General features: G+C 17.7%; 5 protein-coding genes across 5 annotated transcripts; 1 reads left to right on the plus strand and 4 right to left on the minus strand.

Annotated features, from left to right (window-relative positions):
* Positions 1-1,316: 1,316 nt before the first annotated feature.
* PGAL8A_00147800 (cell division cycle protein 48 homologue, putative) lies at positions 1,317-3,978 on the minus strand (the record flags this gene model as incomplete). Its single annotated transcript, XM_028675021.1, has 2 exons — positions 1,317-3,472; positions 3,678-3,978. The coding sequence occupies 2 exons, from the start codon at positions 3,976-3,978 to the stop codon at positions 1,317-1,319; spliced, it is 2,457 nt and encodes an 818-aa protein (XP_028526594.1).
* A 1,893-nt stretch (positions 3,979-5,871) lies between these two features.
* Positions 5,872-9,828, minus strand: ACS12 (acyl-CoA synthetase, putative; the record flags this gene model as incomplete). Its single annotated transcript, XM_028675022.1, has 1 exon — positions 5,872-9,828. The coding sequence occupies one exon, from the start codon at positions 9,826-9,828 to the stop codon at positions 5,872-5,874; it is 3,957 nt and encodes a 1,318-aa protein (XP_028526595.1).
* A 619-nt stretch (positions 9,829-10,447) lies between these two features.
* On the plus strand, positions 10,448-12,652 carry PGAL8A_00148000 (conserved Plasmodium protein, unknown function; the record flags this gene model as incomplete). The annotated part of the gene is made up of 1 exon (XM_028675024.1): positions 10,448-12,652. The coding sequence occupies one exon, from the start codon at positions 10,448-10,450 to the stop codon at positions 12,650-12,652; it is 2,205 nt and encodes a 734-aa protein (XP_028526596.1).
* A 246-nt stretch (positions 12,653-12,898) lies between these two features.
* On the minus strand, positions 12,899-14,912 carry PGAL8A_00148100 (conserved Plasmodium protein, unknown function; the record flags this gene model as incomplete). Its single annotated transcript, XM_028675025.1, has 3 exons — positions 12,899-13,083; positions 13,181-13,670; positions 13,788-14,912. 3 exons carry the CDS (start codon positions 14,910-14,912, stop codon positions 12,899-12,901), a joined length of 1,800 nt encoding a protein of 599 aa, XP_028526597.1.
* A 602-nt stretch (positions 14,913-15,514) lies between these two features.
* On the minus strand, positions 15,515-22,230 carry PGAL8A_00148200 (conserved Plasmodium membrane protein, unknown function; the record flags this gene model as incomplete). The annotated part of the gene is made up of 2 exons (XM_028675026.1): positions 15,515-21,913; positions 22,015-22,230. The coding sequence occupies 2 exons, from the start codon at positions 22,228-22,230 to the stop codon at positions 15,515-15,517; spliced, it is 6,615 nt and encodes a 2,204-aa protein (XP_028526598.1).
* Between the last annotated feature and the right edge of the window lie 769 nt (positions 22,231-22,999).

Below are 22,999 nucleotides of genomic sequence, written 5' to 3' on the forward strand. Positions count from 1 at the left end.
AAAAAAAAAAAAAAAAAAAAAAAAAACATGAATCACATTAAAATAATTTTTTTTTTTTTTTTTAAAGAAGCTATAAAATTGTATAATAAAGTAAATAAAATTTTAAATAAATATGAGTAATTATTTTTTTTATTTTATAAAACTCAATAATGTAGATTAGTAAGATTATCTAAAATTAGGAATATTTGAATAAGGCTTTATTGAAAAAATATATTATTTTTGAATAAATTATACTTTTTTAAAAACATTTATATATTATTTCTTATTTAAAAAATTGCATTTTTTACAGTTTAGTTAAATATCTGTTTGTCTATTTTTTTTTTTTTTTTTTAGTTTAAAATTATAAAATTTCTAGAATGTTCTAATATTTAGATATATTAGAAACATATATATACTAATTTTTCTTGTTCTATAATACACTTATAAAAGAAGGGATTATTCTCTTACAGAAGTGTTTACTTTAAATTATATTAACTTCATTTATTTATATTAAAGAAATCGTTTTTATTTTTTGCTTTTTATATTTGATATTGTTTTTCTGGATATACAATTTTATATTTTAACATTTTTTAAATTATAATTTTTAAAAATAAACTTATAAATTTCTATATAATTTATTCATTGATAACATATATAATTATATCTATTGAAAATGCTTCATATATGTTTTAAGATGCTACAACTTTTTTTTTTTTTTGTTCTACAGAAAACGTTATTATTCTGATATATTTTAATCATGAACATTTAAAATTTTCTTTTTTTCATTCATAAATGTATAATTTTAACAAAGTTTTAAATACATATTATAACTACAGATCACATAAAGTTTGTATTTTTAATACTCTGTTTTTAATTTATAATAGTTCCCATAAAAAAATAAAAATAATGTTAAAAACATATATTTCACAATTCTATTGTATATATATATTGATATCAATAATTTTTATTTTTTTTAATTAATATCACAAAAAAAATTTCATTATTTTAAAAACATTAAAATTATATTAATTTTATTATAAAAAGTAAATATATATATATATATATATATATGTACATTTTTTTTTTTTTGTTTTTATTATGATAAAATATTACAGAAAACACGCGATCTATTTAAATCTATTAAAATTATAAAAGTTTTACTTTTTATTTTTTATTTTTTTCATAAATATAAAATTGAACTATTTGTTCTTTTTTTTTTTTTTTTTTCTTTTTTAATAAAAAAAATTATAATAATTTGAATAGCAAAAAAAAAAAAAAAAAAAAAAAATATATATATATGTGTATATATAAAATATATATAAGATAAATATGTTAAATTAAGAATATAAGTCATCATCTACATTATAATCTTGAGGTTCTTCATTATTTTCTTCATCTGGCCAATCAATGATAAAGTCTTCATTTGCTCCACCAGTTTTTGTTTTATATAAGGGATCAAATTTTAAGCGGAAATTATCATATTTAATTAAATCAGCTTGTGAAACACTTCTTCTTGCCCCAGCTAACCCTTCTTTAAAATGATGTCTAGTAATTTCATATTTTACCGCATTTTCTTCATTATCTTGATTTTGGTTTTCATTATTTTTATTTTCATTGTTTTGATTTTCATTTGGATTTAATTGTAATTTTGACTTTTTATTCATTTCTTCTGCATCTATAGCATCTCTAATGGCAGCTCTTGCTGCTCTTTGGCATAATTCTGCTAAATCAGCACCACTAAATCCTGCAGTTTTTTGAGCTAAAAAATCAATAGGAACATTATCTGCAACAGGGCATTTTCTTAATATAGCATTTAATATAGAAATTCTCGCAGCTAAGTCTGGTAATGGAATATAAATTAATTGGTCTAATCTTCCTGGTCTTAGTAAAGCTTCATCTAATAATTCAGGTCTGTTAGTTGCACCGATAAAGAAAAGATTTTTTTTTGGACCTACGCCATCTATTTCTGTTAACAATTGATTCATAACACGATCTCCTGCACCGCTACCATCTCCTAAAGTTGTTCCTCTTTGTGTTCCTATAGAATCTAATTCATCAAAAAATAGAACACAGGGTGCAGCTGCCCTTGCTTTATCAAAAACTTCTCTAACGTTAGCTTCAGATTCACCAAACCACATTGTTAATAATTCAGGACCTTTAATTGAAACAAAATTAGCTGAACATTCAGAAGCTACTGCTTTAGCTAGTAATGTTTTTCCACATCCTGGAGGCCCATAAAACAAAACACCCCTAGATGGAGACATTCCAAATTTTTCAAATTTATCAGGATGATCAATTGGATACAATATCATTTCTCTTAAGGTATTTTTCACTTCATCTAAACCTCCAATATCATCCCATTTTACATTGGGAACTTCTACAACAGTTTCCCTTAGAGAAGAGGGGTTACATGTTCCTAATGCCATGTTAAAATGATCTTGTGTTACACACATACTTTCTAAAACTTCTTTATCAATAATTTCATCTTCTAAATCAATTACATCCATTTTTTCACGTATACATGTTAATGCAGCTTCTGTACATAATTGTGCTAAGTCAGCTCCAACAAAACCATGTGTATTGCTAGCTAATTCTTCTAATTTCACGTCAGGTGATAATTTCATATTTTTTGTGTGTATTCTTAATATTTCAAATCTTCCATTATCATCTGGTACTCCAATATCAATTTCTCTATCAAATCTTCCGAATCTTCTTAATGCAGGATCAATGGAATTTTGTCTATTTGTTGCTGCAATAACAACAACTTGCCCTCTACTTTTTATACCATCCATTAATGTTAGTAATTGAGAAACCACTCTTCTTTCTACTTCTCCATTTGTTTTTTCTCTTTTTGGTGCAATTGAATCAATTTCATCAATAAATATAATAGCAGGAGAATTTTTTTCTGCTTCTTCAAAAGCTCTTCTTAAATTAGCTTCAGCTTCTCCAGCCATTTTACTCATAACTTCTGGACCGTTTATTAAAAAAAAAAAGGCTCCCGTTTCATTTGCTACTGCTCTTGCTATGCAAGTTTTTCCACTACCTGGGGGACCATATAATAATACACCCCTAGGTGGTTTAACCCCCAAAGTTTTAAATAAACCTGGATGTCTTAATGGCAATTCAATCATTTCTCTAATTTGAGCTAACTGCTTTTTACAACCTCCTATATCATCATAACCGATTTCATCTAATTTTTCTTCATCATCTCTTTTTATAGGATCTCCTTCATAATATATTACTGTATCAGGTGAAACAATACAATAATCATCAGGATCCACTTCAACAACTTTAAATTCGACAGACATAAATCCTCCTCTCACTAAAAATAAATCCCCTTTTTTAACAGGTCTATATGATTCATTAAAATAAGGTTTTAAAAATATTTCAAATAAAGTATCTTTTGCCAATCCTTCTATTGTATCATCTATAGGTAACACTTGAATCTTCTTTCCATATGGAATTTCAGGACAAGGTTTCACATATACAACATCTAAAAAATATAAAAAAATTAACATATGCATATATAATATAAAAAATATATATATAAATAGAAAAAAATATATATATATATTCAAGAAATATAGCATAAATAATGAAATATGTTTTCATTAAAACACATGCAGAAAAAATCAATAATAATAATAAAATAAAAATTATACGAATAAAATTTTAATTTTTTTTTTTTTTTTATTTACCTCCTAAGCATACTCTCAAGTTTTTTCTTGCAACTTTATTGATTCTTATTTTTCCTTCATCTAAATCATTATCATTTAAAATAATACAAATAGTTGAATGCCTTTTTTTTCCTTTTATTAAAATTGTATCCCCTCTAAAAAATTTTAATTCTTCCATTCTTTTTGTGTTTAAAGCAACCACTGAGTTATCATCATTTGTTGCCTCTTCTACTATAAGCCTACTTAAGTTTTTTTTTTTTACTACTTTATTTTCACCATTATTTTCATCAGGTAAAGCTTTAAAATCAGAACTATTTTCCATTATGACTCATCAGAAATATATATATAAATATATATATATATATTAAATGAGTATATATATATTATATGTATAAAAATATATATATATATATATATATATATATATATATATATATATATATATATATATAAATGAGAAAGTAGAACTATAATTATTTAAGTTATAAATTATTTAAAAATAAAAAAAAAAAAAAAAAAAAAGATAAATTGATTATATCATACATATAATTTTATTTTTTTAAGTAACACTTTAGTATTATTTATTATTAAATCCTATTCTGTAATATAAAATTTTAATATTATAATGTGTTTCAATCATAAAAAATAATTCTTTTTTTTTTATTTATTTTTAAATGCTATTATTAAAAAAAAAAAAAAAAAATGAAATAAATCATATATAAACGAAAAAAAATATATATACATAATAAGTTTATAATTTATAAAATGAAAAAATATAATATAAATAAACCTTTTTAAAAAAAAATCTTCGTAAAAGAAATTGTTATAAAAATAACAATGGGAATTTATTAAAAAAATATTCATAGAAGAATTACATTTTGTGAAATTACATTTTTACTATATTGCATTTTGTTATATTAAAAAAAAAAAAAAAAAAAAAAAAACAATTTCATGCACGAAAAATTAGAGTAAAAAAAAATTTTAAGTATTTTAATTGTGTATTTCTAATATAAAAAAAAAAAAAATAAATATATTTTGAAGATAATCTTCTTATACTTTCAAAAATAAGAAATATAATATCCGCTCATATAATTATGTGTTCCATTATTAAAGAGGAATTAATAGGAACATATATAAAAGTGTAAATAAATTATTATTAATCTTTTTTTTTCTATTTTCTTTTTCTATATGTTAGCAATATATACTTTAATTTTTTTATATTTTATTATATTTTTCTTTTATTTTACTTGATTTTCTTTTAATAATTTTAATAATAGAATAAAGACATTTTATAAAAAAATATTTCTAAAAGAATTATTTCATATATATTTTTATAGAATAATAAAATGTTTAAATTTATATTTTTTTCTCAAAATTTTATACTATAATTTTAGTTTTATTTAATATAAAAAGTAAATAATAACTCATGACATTAGGCATGAAAGATATCTACAATTTATGTATATTTTTTAATTTGTATTAATTGAATGTAGCATTTTTTTTATTTATATAGAAATTGAAAAGTGATGAAAAATGATTACAATTAATGATAAAAATAAATTGTAAAATCCTATAATGCTTAAATAAATTTTAATAGTAGTAGCAAAAATAATATCAAGATATTTTATTAATTTTATTATTAAAGGAAAAAAAAATAAAAATTTGTATGTAGAATTACAAAAATAAAATGATAATGAAATAAATAAAAAATTCAAAATATATAAAAAATCTAAAAAAAAAAATAGCATAAAATAGCCACTTTAATAAAAAGCATCTTAATAATTTAATAAGGAAAAATTATATTAATAGTAGTAAGAAAAAATTGCTTTGACTATTTTAAATTAATATTTTTATTATTAACAATTACTGATTTAATAAAAATTTATTTCTTAATGTTTTCAAGAAAATATATTTATATAAAAGTTGAATGCTATAATATTTCATTTAAAAGGAACAAACATCAGTTTAAGAAATACTATGTAAGGACAATTATGGTATATATTAATTAAAAATTCTAATAATTTATAATTTAAATGTATTTACATAAAACTTCACAAAAAAAGAACAAAAAATAATTATTTTTTTTTTAATAAAATAAGATTATGTAAGAAATTTATAAGAAATATATAAATAAATATTTCTTCTTCTTTGTATATATTAACATATAGTAACATTTTTTTTTTTTTTTTTTTTTTTTTTTAATAAATAAAAATATTTATTGTATATATTTGTCTATATGAAAATTTACGAATCCTGTATCTTCAATAATTACATTTAGTAAAACTGGAAAATTATTAAAATCATTACTTGTTATATGTTTCATTTGTTTAATAAATTCCTTTCTATTATCAACATAATAGCCATATCCACCATGTGAAACTATATAATTCTCATATTTACTATGAAAGTATAAGGAAGAGGGGTTTTGCATATAGAAATCAGTATCATCAATGTTTGTTTTTTCTGTTTGATATTCTCTGTTACCATATATTCCATTATTATTAAAAATTATTAAAACAATCTTTAGTTTTAATCTACAAATTGTTTCAATTTCATTTGAAGAAAATCCAAAAGATGAATCTCCTAAAATAGAAAAAGTTATATTATTAGGATTATTTAATGCTGATGTAATACATGCATTCATTGATATTCCCATCATGCCATTTATTTGAGGTATAACATAATTAAATGGTCCAAAATTCGGTAAATATAATATCCCTAATAATAAGGTTATTGATCCTTCATTGGTAATTATTAATCTATTTTTTATTTCTTTATTTAAAAATTTATAATTTTTTTTTTTTTTTTTTTTTCCATAATCTTCATCATCTAAACTGCTATCACTTAGATCACAATCACTTTCAGGAACTTCATTGTCTATTTCTAAAGAATTTATATTATTATCTTTGCTTACATTGTTAACAATTTTATGTTCATTATTTTTTTCATCCACAAAATTAATAAAATCTTCCATATTTTTAATGTCAACATGCCTTAAATAGTTAATGAAATACTTTTTATATGTAGGAGAAATATCATTTATAAAAAAAAAATAATTAATCAATATGTGTCTGATAATAAGTAATGCTTGTTCCATTGTAAATTTTTCATCTTCTAAATATTTTACTATTGAAAAAGATAATTTTTCTATACTCTTTTTTTTTGCTTCATTTAAATTTGTAATCCATTTTTCCCGTAAGTTAATATCTACGACAATGACATTCTTTATAGCAAAATATAATTTTTTCAAAACAAAATATAAATCATAAAAAAAATAATGAGAAATTGATATTTTATTTTCTTCGTATGTATCATTATTTAAATCAATACACAACATATTTTCCTCTTTACAATTCTCAAATTTTCCAAAATTAAAATAAAAATTAAAAACTGAACCAATAGCAAAACAAAAATCAATATTTTTGAAAAGATATGATTTACACTGATTGGCATTATATATATAGTTTTCTTTAATAAAAGATTTTGCTAAAGTATTTGTATATATAGGTAATTTTAAAAGTTTTGATATTTTTAAAACATATTTTATACCATAATGGCAATTAATACCTAAAAAGATAACTCCTTTTTTATTAGAATGATATATTCTACAAAAATGATCAACTAACTTTTTAAATAATATTTTCTCCTCATTAAATGAAGATATATATGATTTATAATCGAAGTATGTTAATGTATAATTATCATTTAATTTTAGTATTTCACTAGCTCTCTCAACTGGTATCTTTTTTTCAATTAACTTGTAATCAATATTTAAATACACTGGTGACTTATTTTTAATAGAGGTACTTATGCAGTTATAAAATTGTGACGTAAAAGACTCCAATGAATCTACATGAAAGCATTCATAACATATCTCTTTTGCTTTTTTTAAAAATTCTAGATGAGGAAAATATTGAAAGTTATAGTATTTTTCAAATAAACTTAATTTATCATCTATAAAATTTTCGAAACATATTAATATCATTGGAAAATTATTAATTTTTGCATTATATAAGCCACTTAACGTATTTATAAATGCTGGACCTGAACATGTTAATAAAATTCCTACTTTTTTTTTTTTTTTATCTAAATCAAAAAAGTTTACATAATTACAGCTTAAAGCGGCATTTATTTCATTTCTGAAACTTACAAAGTAAATGTTATTTTTAATAAAACTGTAAATTATTTTATTTATTGGCAATCCATATAAACCATATATATAATCTATTTCATATTTTTTAAAAATTAAAGCGATTATATCAAAGATATTTATTTCTGTTTTTTTTAGTTCTTCTACACATTCAGAAATATTTTTTCGAGAAATTTTCCCTGTAGGCGTTTTTTGAAAATTATTAACAAAATATATATTTTTTGGAATTTTAAAATCTGCCAAATAAGTTTTCATATAATTTTTTAATGTCTCTTCATATTTGTAATAAGTTAAATTTAAGTTTATGGATTCTTTAACATCATATTTATCATCTAAATTATCTTCTGCAGTATCAATATTTTTTTTATTTTTACTTTTAATATAATTATTTATGGGAATATTTTGTCCATTATTAATATCAACTAAACTATCATAATTTTCATTATTAAAAATGTTATTCTCGTTTAAAATAACGGCTGTATTAATAATTTCTCCATATACATCATCTTTTGATGAAAAAGTTAAACAGTCCCTTACTAAATGATTATTTTTTAAAACGTCATCAATCTCATTAGGAAGTATTTTTTCTCCTCCTCTATTTATTATATCCTTAATTCTACCACAAATAAAAAGAAAATTTTCCTTGTCTATATAGCCAATATCCCCCGTTTTAAAAAAAGAAACGCTTTCCGAAACTTCTAAGAATTTATTATTTATCATGTAATCTTTTTTTTCTTGTATAGTATTTACATATATAAATATATTTTCATTATCTCTTTTTTCTTTATAGCCATACATAATATTTTTTCCATTGATACATATTTCTCCTAATTCATTATAGTTACATATTCTTTTTTTCTTTTCATCATATATTATAACTCCTACATTTGGTATTCCAACACTTTTATATTTTTTATGAATTTCTCTGTTATTTATATGATTTATAAATTTGTTTGAACTAACTTGATGGCAAGCTTCAGTCATTCCATATGCTTGTAAAACAGTAGTTTCAAATTTCTCTTCTATTTCTTTTTCTACCTTTTCTTCTAAATAAGAGCTAGAAGTCCTAATAAATCTTAATTTGTGCTTTATCTTATTCCTATTATTACTTTCTTTTAAAAAATAATCATTATTATAACGAATTAATAATATTTTTAATATTGTTGGTATTGCAGAAAAATACGTTATATTATATTCCACTATATTTGACCAAAATTCAGAAGCACTAAATGAATGACCTTTTTGAAATAAGATATTTCCTTTTGAAAATAAAATGGGTAATAACACACCAATTAATCCATGAACATGATATAATGGCATTATTACTATTGTGTTATCATCTTTATTTATATTATAAGAATTCAGAATATTTTTTATAGTTGTTTTTATATTATTATTTGTTAATTGAACTATTTTTACTTTACTCGTAGTTCCTGATGTGTGCAAATGTAGACAAACATCTTTTTTTTCATAATTTATATTATCAAGATCTTTTCTTTTAAAATACTCTTTATTATTTATTATTTTTTTTTCATTTGAAATATATGAGTAGGTAAAGTATGGATTATTTTTATTTTTTTTTATTTTTATCAAACCAATATGATATTCTTCAGAAATCTCTTTTATATATTCACAAACATTTTTGAAATAGCTATGCTTTTTTTTAATGTCATAATAATTTTCATCATTTTCATCATAATCATGTATAATTATATACTTGCAATTATTCACAATAAACTTTTTATATTCTTCTTTTTTCAAATTGGTATTTAAAGGCAAGCAAATATTACCATTAAAGTTTATGCTTAAAAATGTTAGAACAAATTCAATACTATTATATAAAATGATAGAAATCTCTTCTCCATACTTTATACCTATGCTTTCAAAAAAATTTAGTAATTTTTCTATTTCGATATATAATTCATTATAAGAAAATTGTTTTTTTCTTGTGTTTAAATCTATTATGAATTTATCATTTACTTCTTTTAAATGAAAAAAATTTTTTAATGTTTCTTCATTCATAATTAATTTTTTAATAAAAAAAAATTCTTTATTTTTTTAATAAAAAACATATATATATTACTATTTATGTATAGTAAATTATCATTTTATATAAAATATATGAAATACTTTTTATTTATATATTTGTATATATATTTATATATATATATATATATATATTTTTTTTTTTTTTTTTTTTTTAATATTTTTTAAATTAGCAAAATTTTATTGAACATTTTAATAGGATGCATATTTTCATCTAAATTTTTTTTTTTCATTATATACCCCCTTTCTCCTTTTTAATCCATATACGAATGCTTAGTTTATAAATTCACACAAATTGTATTCTCTATTTAAAAAAATTAATAAAAATTGAGAATAACGAAAAGATTAAACAAAAAGAATGCCTTTTGATAATTTAGGTTTCTTTTTTAATATTAACAAAAGAAAACAGTTTTCTTCATATATAGCGAGGTTGGCAATTTATTTTTTGTTATTTTTAATTTAGAATAAAAATTTTCATAAATTTCATTTTGTATTATTATTTCTTTTTTTTTTTAAAGAAAAAATGAATAATTACTAAAACTATAAAAAGAATAAAAAAGTACACATATTTTTTATATGGAGGGAATTTTTAAATATGAAGAATAAATTCTTTCTAAAAAGATTTTTAAATATAGAAAAAAGATTTTTTTTCAATACCCATCAAATAAATCAAGTTAATAAAGTTATATTTGAATATTTTTATATAGAACAAAAAATATATAAGATCATTGATCAAAATGAAATAAGAAATATATTGTTTTTGGATAAAAGTAACCAACAATTAAATGAGGACACTCTTATAAAGAAGCAAAATTTAGATGAAGAAAATTTTATAAATGCGCAAAAGGTGGAAGACATTATAAATAACAAAACATTTAATGATAATTTAAAACATATAATAAATAAGCATATTAGTAATTATGTAAATAACAGTAAATATTTTACTCATTTGTGTACTTTTTATATATATAATAATGAAAAAAAAAAGTTTCTTGAGTTGATGAAAAAATTTAACGATTACTGTTTTGGTTATGAGGATTTATTTATACTATTTTATTTAATTTGCAAAATAAATTATAAAGATATGCATATAATTAAAAATATATTGAGTGTTTTTGAAATTTATTATTATCAAATTAATAACTCTTTTACATATTCCATTTCTAATTTATTTTTTTATCCATACAATAATTTATACACAGCAATTAATAATTTGCCATTACTTTATAAAATAAAATTAATTAATGTTGATAAACATTATTTTGAAAAAAATAATATTTTACAAGAATATATAGTCAAAAGAGTTTATGAAGAAAAGAAGGAAAAGGATTTAACTAATGAATTTAATAGTAACAACGATACTAAGAAAAATAGTTTTAACAATGAGAATAACATAAATATAGAAAGAAAGGAAAATAACGAAAATTTTGATAATAGTTACATAAAAAATGAAAATTTTAATGAAATGTATAAAAACGAAAACGTAAAATATGAAAAGAAAGAAAATTTTTTGAGAAAAGTAGAAGAAACTGAATCTGAAAATATTTTAGAAAATTTGCAGGATGTAGATATGGAAAAGTATGAAAAAATGATATCAAAAGATAGCGTTAAATTTATTAATATGAATATTAAAAATGAAAAAAAGAATATTAAGATGAAAGAAAGGAAGTATATAGGCTTAAAATTAAAAAGTAATTTATTAATGCAAATAAAAAATGAGGTAAAAAAAAAAAAAAAAGATGCAATTTCTTTTGAGTTAAAAGAGGTATTAACTATGTTTATTCATGATAAAGAGTTATATGAAAAGAATTATTATATAAAAGATTTTGTCAATACATTAATAAATTATTTTATAAAAGATAATAATATTTTGTCAAATAATTTTTTAATCCTTCTTGTGTTTATGCAAAAAACAAACTATTATTATAACAAAAAATTAAACAATAACATTGAAAATATATTAACCAATTACATAAAAAGTATGAATTTATATGAACAAGATATATATAATTTCATAAATAAAAAAATTATATCTCTACAGAATAGTGTGGTAAATGAAAATAAAGAAAATGAAAAAAGTTACAATATATTAGACTTCCTGTATGATCAAAAATACACTTATAATTTTATGTTGTTTGAAGATAATATATTTTATGAAAATAAAATTCAATATTTAACCAATAAATTATTAAAAAATTACTTTTTTCTTATATGCTATTTACTGAGATTGCCATTCTTAAAGCTATATATTTTGAGATCATATATGAATTCCTTTAATATGTTTATAAATATCTTTATAAATAATAAAAATATTTTTTCATATTTTGATATTAAAGAGATTTCTTTTATTTGCACATGTTTTTTAAAAAAAGGTATTATTGATGTAAACATAATTAACAAATTTTTTTTTTTATTAAATTATAAAATTATCGATTTCGAAAAATTGTTTCAGAAGAGTGATAATATAGATATCAACCATAAAAAGAATGAAGAAGTTAATAAAAATATTCCTTTTAACATTAATGATATTCTTATTTTCCTTCATTTTTTATACTTTTTTAATTTAAAATTTTATGACCTATATAAAAGTCTTATTATTATATGCTTCAACTATTTTCACATTCTAAATACTACACAAAAATTGATATTTTTTAATAGTGTAGAAGGGATAAGAAAAAAGAATAACAGAAGTGAACAGCATATATTTGATTATTTTATGTATGATCGGAATTTACAACTTTTTTTAAATCAAAATAAAAACATTCAAAAAGATTCTTTAGGCTTTTTGTTTATTAATTAAATATATATTCAGACAAATGTTTAAAAATGAAACAAAAATAAAAAAAAAAAAAAAAAAACACGTAAACAACAAAAAAAAATTCCATTGAAAAGATAATAAAAAAAATATAAATTAAAATAATGTAAAAATAAAGGCAATAAAAAATAAAAAAAAATAAAAATAGAATTAAAAATAAAGCAAAAAAAAAAAAAAAAAAAAAAGAAACTTCAAGAAAAAAAAAAACCAAGTATTATAAAATATATAATTTTAAATATTATTTCCTCCTTTAATTAAATAAAAAACGACAGAATCACCAACTCTTAAATAAAAATTATGATAAATATAATCATGTTGCAAACCTTCTCTTTTTAAAAAAGTAAAAACAGGATCATATTTGCTTGCTATTATAAAATAGTTACCCCATAAATTATAACTTTTTTTACCTAGTTTTCCTAATGTAAAAAAAAAAAAAAAAAAAAAAAAAAGAGAAAATTAATAAAAATATATATATAAATAATGAAATGAACAAATTTATAAATATATTAATACCAGGTTGAACAGCTTTATATATGGATTTCATAACAGTTACATCTATTCCAGAATATATTGTGCTGATATGTTTTAGGTGTGGCAGTAAAGATTCAAAAGTAATTAAGTTATTTTCTTTTATTAAAATTTCATATTCCTCCTTATTATACCATAATTGATCATCTAACTGGTTATTATAAATTATATATTTACTTAATCTGTTTGATATAAAATTTATAGAATTAAAATCAACATTTCCAATGCAATTATATAAATTTATTGGTATGCATATATAATCATTTGAACAAACATCATTATTTATTATATGAGAGACATTTATATCATCACCATTATTATATGAAATATCCTTATGTATCTCAATAGTTCTTGATGAATTTTTTTTTAAGACATTAAAATTAAAGTAAACATAGTAGTTACTTTTCCTTTTATCATATATATAATTGTATTTATAACCAAATCTATTATTGTAACCTATACATCCTTTTTTTATCTATAAATAATAACAAATTATTAAAAAAAAAAAATGTGCGAAAAATAATATATAATTTTTTAATTTTAACTGAATAATAAATATATATTTTTTTTTATTTTTTTTATTTTTATTAACTTTTGAAATTAATATGCAATCTAGCCTAAAAGATGGTTTATCAGTATAAAGATATTCATATTTATAAAAGAAATTAATTGGTGTAAAATATAAATCATATATTTTTTTAAAATTATAATAAATATTTAAACATATATAATCTAAAAAATCGCTGACATAGATATAGATAATGGAACATGTTTTTTGAAATGATAATAAATCTTTACAGTTTAAAAATGATAATACATTCTGCAAAATTTTTTTTTCCTTAAATATATTTAAAAATTTATTTAAAACTTTATTAATTTTTTTCTTATTATCTTTTATTTGTATATTATTACTATTATTTATCTCCGGAGTATTGCCTTTTATATTTCTAGTATATGAGTCATCAGGTAATAGTTTTAATTCAATACATTTAAAGGATGACTTAAAAAATTCTTTATTATCCATATGTGAATTTTTAATTATAGTAGTGTTATTTTTTTCCTCATTAAAAAAAATATTTTCATTATTATTATAATTTATTTCATTACTTTTAATATTTTTGTTCAAACTATCTGTTGTTTTTAATAGTACAATTTCAGCTGTTTCTGTGTTTTTTAATTTTTGATCTTTTTCGTTTTTTATTTTTCCCATATGTTTTAATAATTTTTTTTTCTTTAAAAATTTATTATGATTATTTTTTTCTTCTACATTATAAAAATATCCGTAATCTAACTCAAAATTTTTTTTAGGATTTTCATTAGTTTTTTTTTGTTCACTTATATCTTTTAGATGTTTTTCTTCTTCATCCTGCTTTTCCTTATTTTTTTTAATTATGTTATCTTCTATATTATCAGTTTTCTTTTTATAAATATTTTCATTCTGTTCTTTCTCTATATCTTTCTCTTTTTTAAATTTTATTTTTACATATTTATTTTTATTTTCTTTATTGTCTTTGGTTTCTTTCTCTGTTTCGTTTTCTTCATATGTGTTAAATAATTCAAAAATTTCATTATTAATGTTATGTAAATTTTTTTCATTTAACTTACATATATATAGATTACTTTTAATATCAATATCATTTTTTTGTTTTATTTTATTTTTTATATTTTTATATAAAATATTTTGTCTATGTTTGCTTTCAGATATTTTGTTACCCATTTTAAAAAAATATATATACATATATATATATATATGTATATATATATATATATATATAATTTAAATATTTAATATAAAGAAAATTATATTTATGATAATTTTATCTTTTCAAGTGTAACGTATTCATAAATTAAAAATATTTGTATTTTTTTTTTTTTTTTTTTTTTTTTTTTTTAAAAAAAAAAAAAAATNATATATATACATATATATATATATATGTATATATATATATATATATATAATTTAAATATTTAATATAAAGAAAATTATATTTATGATAATTTTATCTTTTCAAGTGTAACGTATTCATAAATTAAAAATATTTGTATTTTTTTTTTTTTTTTTTTTTTTTGTTTTTTTACAAAAATAAAAAATATATGCTATGTGTAATATATCATGCAAACATAAAAAAAAAAAATTAAAAAATTCTCATAAAAAAAAATAAAACAAAAAAAAATTCAAAATATTTTAGAAAAAATAAAAGGTAAAAGAAATTAAAATGACGATAATAATAATAATCAAATTAATAAAATTTAAAAAAAAATAAAAGTAAAATTAGCATGTATTTCTAAAAAAAAAAAAAATAAATATATATAAATGTCTTATTTAATATTTTTAGGTAGATTTTTCATAATAGTTTTATATATATTATGAATATTTTTTGAGGATGTAGATTTTTTGTTGCTTTGCTTCATATAAAAAATATTATAGTTTACTAAAAAATAATTAATTATGAAAAGAAATTTTGTTTTTATGTTTTTTTTTACATATTTAAAATAATTAATAAAGTGAGCAATACAAAGTACACAACAAAGTATATTTAATGATTTTTCTCTCTTTATTATTTTCCTTTTTATTATAAAATTATTATTATTAAGTATATTATTTTTATAAAATATTAGCATACTTTTCTTATTTCCTTTTTTATTCGTTACACTAAAAAATAGTACAAAAATTAAAATTAATAGGTATTTTTTATAATGCTTTTTTTTGTTTATAAAAACAATTCTTTTTTTTTTGAAACACATTTTAATAAAAAGCAAATTATGATAAATATTAAAAAATAAATCTATTATATCCAAAAATATGTGAATTTTATTTTTTTTATTATAATAATCTAAATTACTTTTATATACATTATTATTACTATTATATATATTATCTTCTTTACTATTTTTATTATATATCAAAATACAAGTTCCATAAAAAGTATTTATAAATTCATTAATTTTAATATATAAATCAGTATTTCTATTATTAGGTAATATAAATAATTCAATTTGTTTATTATATAATTTTAAGTTTATTTCTAATAATAATTTTAGTAATAATTCATAAAAAAAATTAATTAAATAATTGATACTAATAAGTATTTTATCATCCTCGAAATCAATTTTTTTGTTTTTGTCTTCTATAAAATTCAAGTTATAACCTATATAGAAGTTTGTTTTCTCTTTATTTAAAATGGATTTATATATTATTTCACTATTGTTATTCTTATAAAATAAAGTAGGATTAACTTTTTCTTTTGTATGTAAAAAATAAGCACCTGACTTTTTATTCAAAATATTATAGTAACAACTTCCTTTATATTTTTGTTCATAATTTTTTAAGTGTATATATTTTTGAATGCTATTTATATAATCTGAGTTTTTTTCATGATGATAAAATACCATTTTATTTTCCCGATTTACATGTTTTTCATTTTGATTATTTATTAATTGTAATTTATAAGATATAGAAGAAAATGCTTCGTCAAAAAAATGTAATAGGTATTTGAAATCAGCAAAATATCCAATATAAAAGGAAGATATTAACATAAAAAAGAAGAAATGAAAATGTGAAAAATTAAAACAATTAATATTAAAAAAGAATAACAAATTTATGAAATGAGTATATATAGAATTATTTAATACTATTAAATAATTAGACTCTTCAAAATTTAATAATTTATAACATGATTTTAAAATAGATTTAATAAAAGAATGACCAGAAAAAAGAAAATTTGCATTAACATGAAAAGATTTAAAAGAATCATTTGAAAAAATATATTTCCTTAAAAAAATATTCTTCTTAAAAAAAAAAAAATGTAACAAAAAATAATTATCAAACATTTTTTTTTTTGATTTTAGTATACTTTTAAAAAAAAAAGATTTTTCTAGAAAAAAAAAATTTATAATTAACAATATTATAAATGAGAAATTATGGCTATTATTACTAACTTGTAATAAAAATGGAAAAATTATATTTTGAAATTTCAATCTATTTTTTAATATATATATACATTTATCATAAAAGAGAATGACATTTTTTTCAGAAAGTGTAATACTGCTATAATTTTGCATATAAGGAAATTTTATCAGTAATAATAAAAAAAAAATAATCTCATGACTTTTTCTTCTAAATATATGTAAAAGTAGAAATAATGCCCTTTTCCATCTTAATAAAATTAAGACATAAAATGTTTGATATAAAATTAGTAAACTTTTTTTTCTTATGAATTTATTACATATATTTTTTTTTAGATAAAATAAAAATTGAATACACAATTCACTGTTCCATTCATAATAAATGTTTTTCAAAATTTTTTTTTTTTCTATTCTAATTTGTTTTGAGCAGATACTAAATTTATTGTTAATATATTTATATTTCATATATCCCTTATATAAACTTAATCTTTTTTTATTTAAATTGTAAAAATGCTCATAATTCAAAATATTTATTTTATTTTTCATCTTAGAATAAATGCTAATTTTAATTGACCTATTTTTATTCCTAAAAAAAATCTTACTCATTGACATTACTTGATTATTATCATGAGAACTCATCTTATCTACTTTTCTTCTTCTTTCTAATTTTTTTTTTATATATAAATGATAAATATATTTTGTTTTACATAAAAAATAAAAGATTTTAAGAAAATTATAAAGATCTAAATTTTTAAAAAATATAATTTGAGCATTATTTTTTCTATCTTTTAAATTGCATTTATTATTTAAAAAAATATATTCATTTAATTTTTTTTTTATGTATTGAATATAAACATATTTTTCTTTTCTGCTCATTTTACACATGGATTCATTGTTTCCGTTAAAATAAGTGAAGTTATTTTTTTTCATAAATTTTATTTTTGATTTTAAATATTTATTTCTGTATTTTTTTTCTGGTTTTGTTACAATTAAATTATTGTTCACAGAATTAACATAACATGTAGAATTATAATTAGTGAACAAATTATTATTTAAATTACAATGTATATAATAATTTCTATATTTTATATAATTTTCATTTTGACAGCAGTATAAAAATTTTTTACCTTTTCTTAAAATAATGTTGTCATTATATTCTCTCATTTCTTCCTGTTTAATATAATCAATGTATTCATTTAAATATGTAAATGTAGAAAATTTTTTAATTAAAAACTTTAAATGAATATTTGAATTAGTAAATATATTATTAAAAGTGTTTAATAATATATCTAATAATAATATATTATTATTTAAGACTTCTTTATTAAATTTTTCAAAAAATTCTATTTCTTTATTTGTCATAATATTTACATAACTTATATTGTTTTTTTCCATATTTTTATAATTATTAAAAAATAATGATTTCACTAAGTTATTTGTTGTATTATTCATTTTATAATCTCTAGATAAAATAAATAAAATTATCTGAAATCTATAAATTTTAAAAAAAGCTTCATACAGCATAAAATACTCATAAATTTGTTCATAGTCATTTATATTGATAATATAAACCCCTTCTAAAACTTTTTTATAAAAATATAAATTTTTTGAACCATTTAAAAATTCATGAATATTAATTTTATCTTTTTTTTTTTTATACTCAATATTATATATATTTTTAACATACTTATTTAAATAAAATATGTTTGAAATATTCTCCATACATTCATAATAACGGTTTAGATATTCAAAGTTATAAATATGTTTTTCCTTATTTTCTTCCATTTCGTTATTAATATTGAAAACAAACTTTTTTTTTAAAAAACTGTTTTTCTTTAAGTGACCCTTAATGTAGAATGTATCTGTTTTTTTATTTTTATTTATTTGCATACATTTAATAGATTCTTTTTTTTTCTTAAAGTAATTTGAAAGTTTGTCATAAAATCTATAGTAATTGTATTCCTTATTTTTTTTGTAGATACTTAAAGATAAATAAAGAATCAAAAAAAGTTCATAATTTTTGAAAGTTGAAATACTGCTATTCAATTTAAAAAAAAAATGTTTTTTCTTAAAATGTTGAAATAATTTATAAAAAATAAAATTTTTGTGCTGATTTTTTTTTTTTTTTTTTAATTTTAAATTTAATGCATACATATTAACATTTTTCATATAGTTGTATAAACTTAACAAATACAATTCATATAACTTATTATTTTTTATAAAAATATTACATAATATATTTTTTTTATTTTTATTACATATTTCTGTATAATTTTTTTTTTTATTTTTGTTTAAATTTACATTAATTTCATTACTTAACTTTTTAATTATATTTTCATAGTCATTATTTTCATAATTATTACTATAGATAATTGTTTCAGTACTTTCTCTATTTTTTTCATAAAATTTCTTCTTTTGATAAATTCCTTTATTTTCATTTATTTTTTCATCTTTAAAAATTAACTGTTCTTTTTCCTTTATTGTTTCTTTCTTTTTTTCAAAGAGTGCAGGAAAATTAGTTAGACATATATTATTTCTATGTGTATAATTGGTAATAATAATTTCTAAATATAAAAATATATAAAAATAATGTAAAACGTTATAAAGAATATAATAATTATTTTCAATAAAATCAATAAATTTATAAATATTTGTTTCATCTTCATTTTTGTTAGCATAAGAAATCTGCTCGTTACTATTGTGAATATTAGAAAAAACGATATTGTCGATAATTTTATAAAAAAGATATTTATATTTTATAATTATTATTTTCATTATGTTATATAATTTTTTAATTTTTTTAATGTTAAAGTTAAAATAATGAAAATCAATAATAAAAAGCTTATCATCATAAAAATTATTCTTATAAATATAATTTTTGTCTATTAATAAACTATTAATACCCTTATCTGCATAAGATAATAAATTGCTTATATTTTTTTTTATCACATCTATATTTCTTAATAATATACCTTCAATGTTTTCTATATAACAATTTTCATTAATCGTAATCAAATTTTTTTCAATAAAGAAAAAAAAATTTATATCATAAAATTTTTTTCTATCCTTTATGTAATTATGAAAAATATTTACAAACATATAAAAAATATAAAAAGAATATTTTTCTAGTTTTTTTAATTTTTCTATATGATATCTTAAATATTTCAATAATTCAAAATTTTCTTCTAAATAAATTTCACAAAAATAAAAATTAAATTTATTCTTATAATTCGATCTACTGGAAAAATTAAATGATGTAAAAATATTATCATTCATATTTAATGTCCAATAAAAGTCTTCATTTAAATTGTTATTATAATATAATAAATATAATTTATTTTTTGATAAAAAAGAATCAATTATTCTATCTCTTTTAAAATAATGCTCATACATATTCTCTTTAAAGCTCATTTTATGTCTTTTATTAAATTTATTGGTTGTATTTACTTTAGCGTTATGTACACAAAATTCATTATTATTATTATTTAAATTAGTATTATTCATATTACTTGTATTAATTTTATCTTTACTTCTTTTATTTATATTTACTTCAATGTCCCCCTCATTGCTACATTTTTTTGAAAGATAATTTTCATAATTGTAATTAATATTGTTATCATTTATTTTCTTTATAGTTTCATCTTGCTCATTTAAAATTTCATGTATTTTTATGTTATTAATAGAATTACTAGTTTTATATAAAGAATAAGAATATTTCACATTCATATCTAAAATTTCTTCAATTTTAATATTTTTAATATTAATCAAGAAAATTTTTTTACTTTTTATTTTATTTAAAACTTCTTCTGCATCATTTAAATTATTTATTATAAATGATATGCACTTTTTGTTTTCAGTATTTTCTTCTTCTAATAATATTTTTTTTAAAAATTCCTTAATATGTTTAATATCATTTGATAGATTGAGTTTCTTCAAATATTTGTCTTCTTCATATTTTTCACTTTCACTTAAATTTTTATTTGTATTACATGAATTTTTTAAAAACATAAATGGATTAGTTTGTTCAAATAAAATAAAAAAAGTATTATTAATTTTATAACATACATTTAAATTAGGCTTTAAAGGAATATTATAATTAGAAAATTTTGTTAAAATTATTTCTAATAAGTTGATAAAATATTTGTTATTCAAAAAGTAATTTTTGTAATAACTGAAGGAAATATTATTATTGTTAGAATTAAAAAAAAATAAATAAAAAAAATAAAAAAAGGAATAATAGTAGACTAAAGTATTTATAACCTTTTCTTCATTGCTGAGCCATATTCTACCATTTTTTCTTAAACTTAAAATCATGACTTTTTTTTTTTTTGTATTCAAAAATACTGATTTATAATTGTTATTTTCTTTTTTCCCTATATTCTTAAAATTTATTTTTTCTTTCATAATAATTTCATCAAAATTTATAATAGCATTGAATTTTTCACATGTAACTAAAATTAATTTTTGTAAAATTTCTATATGACTGATAGCTCCATTTACTTTATCAATAATTAACAATGATGTTTCTTGGACTATTTTATTCTTATTTTTTTTTAAAATAAAACATGACAATATACCATCTATATCTCCAACAAATATATATAAGGAATCATCTTTTATAATGTATTTTATACTTGTTATACAATTTTTATGAAGGTGATTATTCAATTTAATTATATTTTTTTTTTTTTTTTCTTCTTCTTCTTCTTCTTCTTTTTCCTTTCCTTTTATCAATCTCTTATTTTTTATAAGAAATATATTTCCATTATCTGTTCCAATTATTAACACATTAAATTTATCAATTATGCATATCTATTTAAAAGGAAAAAATACATTATGATATTAGAGTAATATATATATATATATAATATATATATATATTTATATATATATATTTAGACGATTTTTTTTACCTTTGTTATAATTTTATTCGTTGAAAGTTTTATTATATTTACATAATGAATATCTTCAAATAAACAAAGTTTTTTTTTTTTAAAAATAAATATTCTTCCTTTTGTAGATCCAATATAGATATATGTTTTGTTTATGCACAAAGAAAAAAGAATATTTTCATTTTGATCATTTTTTTCATTTATATTTAATTTATATAAAAAGGCAAAAGTTTTCATTTTTATTTATAATACATTTTACTCTATTTTATTCAAAATATAATGTAATAGGAATAAGTTATATTATTATATTTCGAATACTAATATTTAATTACATTTACTTTTTTTTTTTTTTTTTTTTTTTTTTAATTATATATATAAACGTATATATATATATATATATATTATTTATTGCATTTTTTTTAAAACATTTATTTATATTAGGACTTTATTTTAATTACTAAATTTGTTTTATATGAATTATTTACAGTAAAAATTTTACACGTAGTAAATAATTTAAAATAATTATTTATACTAAAATATATAATTATAATTTAATTTCTTATGTATTCATTTAAGCTTCTTTTTTTTTTTTTTTGAATTACAGAAATTTACATTAATATATATACTAACAAATTTATATTAAATAATATTATTTTTAATTCTATTATTATTCTTATTTTTTTTTTTTTTTTTATAGTGAAGTATTAATTAAATATTCAATTTTTTAATTTCATTTCATAAATTTGTAACTTTATAAAAATTTATATTTTTTCTTAAAAGAAATTTTCTAATTTAAATTATAAATATGATGATTCCTATAAAAAAAAAAAAAATACTTTAATGCGTAAATGATTTTTCAAAAACCAAATAATCAAAAATGCCGTGTTACAAAATATAAGTTAATCAAATATATATCTGAAAACTGAGTTCTTATAATACCTTTGTTTAAATTTTTCGTTAGTTATTTTTTTGGAATGAAATAATATTTTATAAATCTATCTTAAAA

This window comes from Plasmodium gallinaceum, assembly GCF_900005855.1.
Source record: "Plasmodium gallinaceum strain 8A genome assembly, contig: PGAL8A_v1_65, whole genome shotgun sequence".
NCBI lineage: Eukaryota > Apicomplexa > Aconoidasida > Haemosporida > Plasmodiidae > Plasmodium > Plasmodium gallinaceum.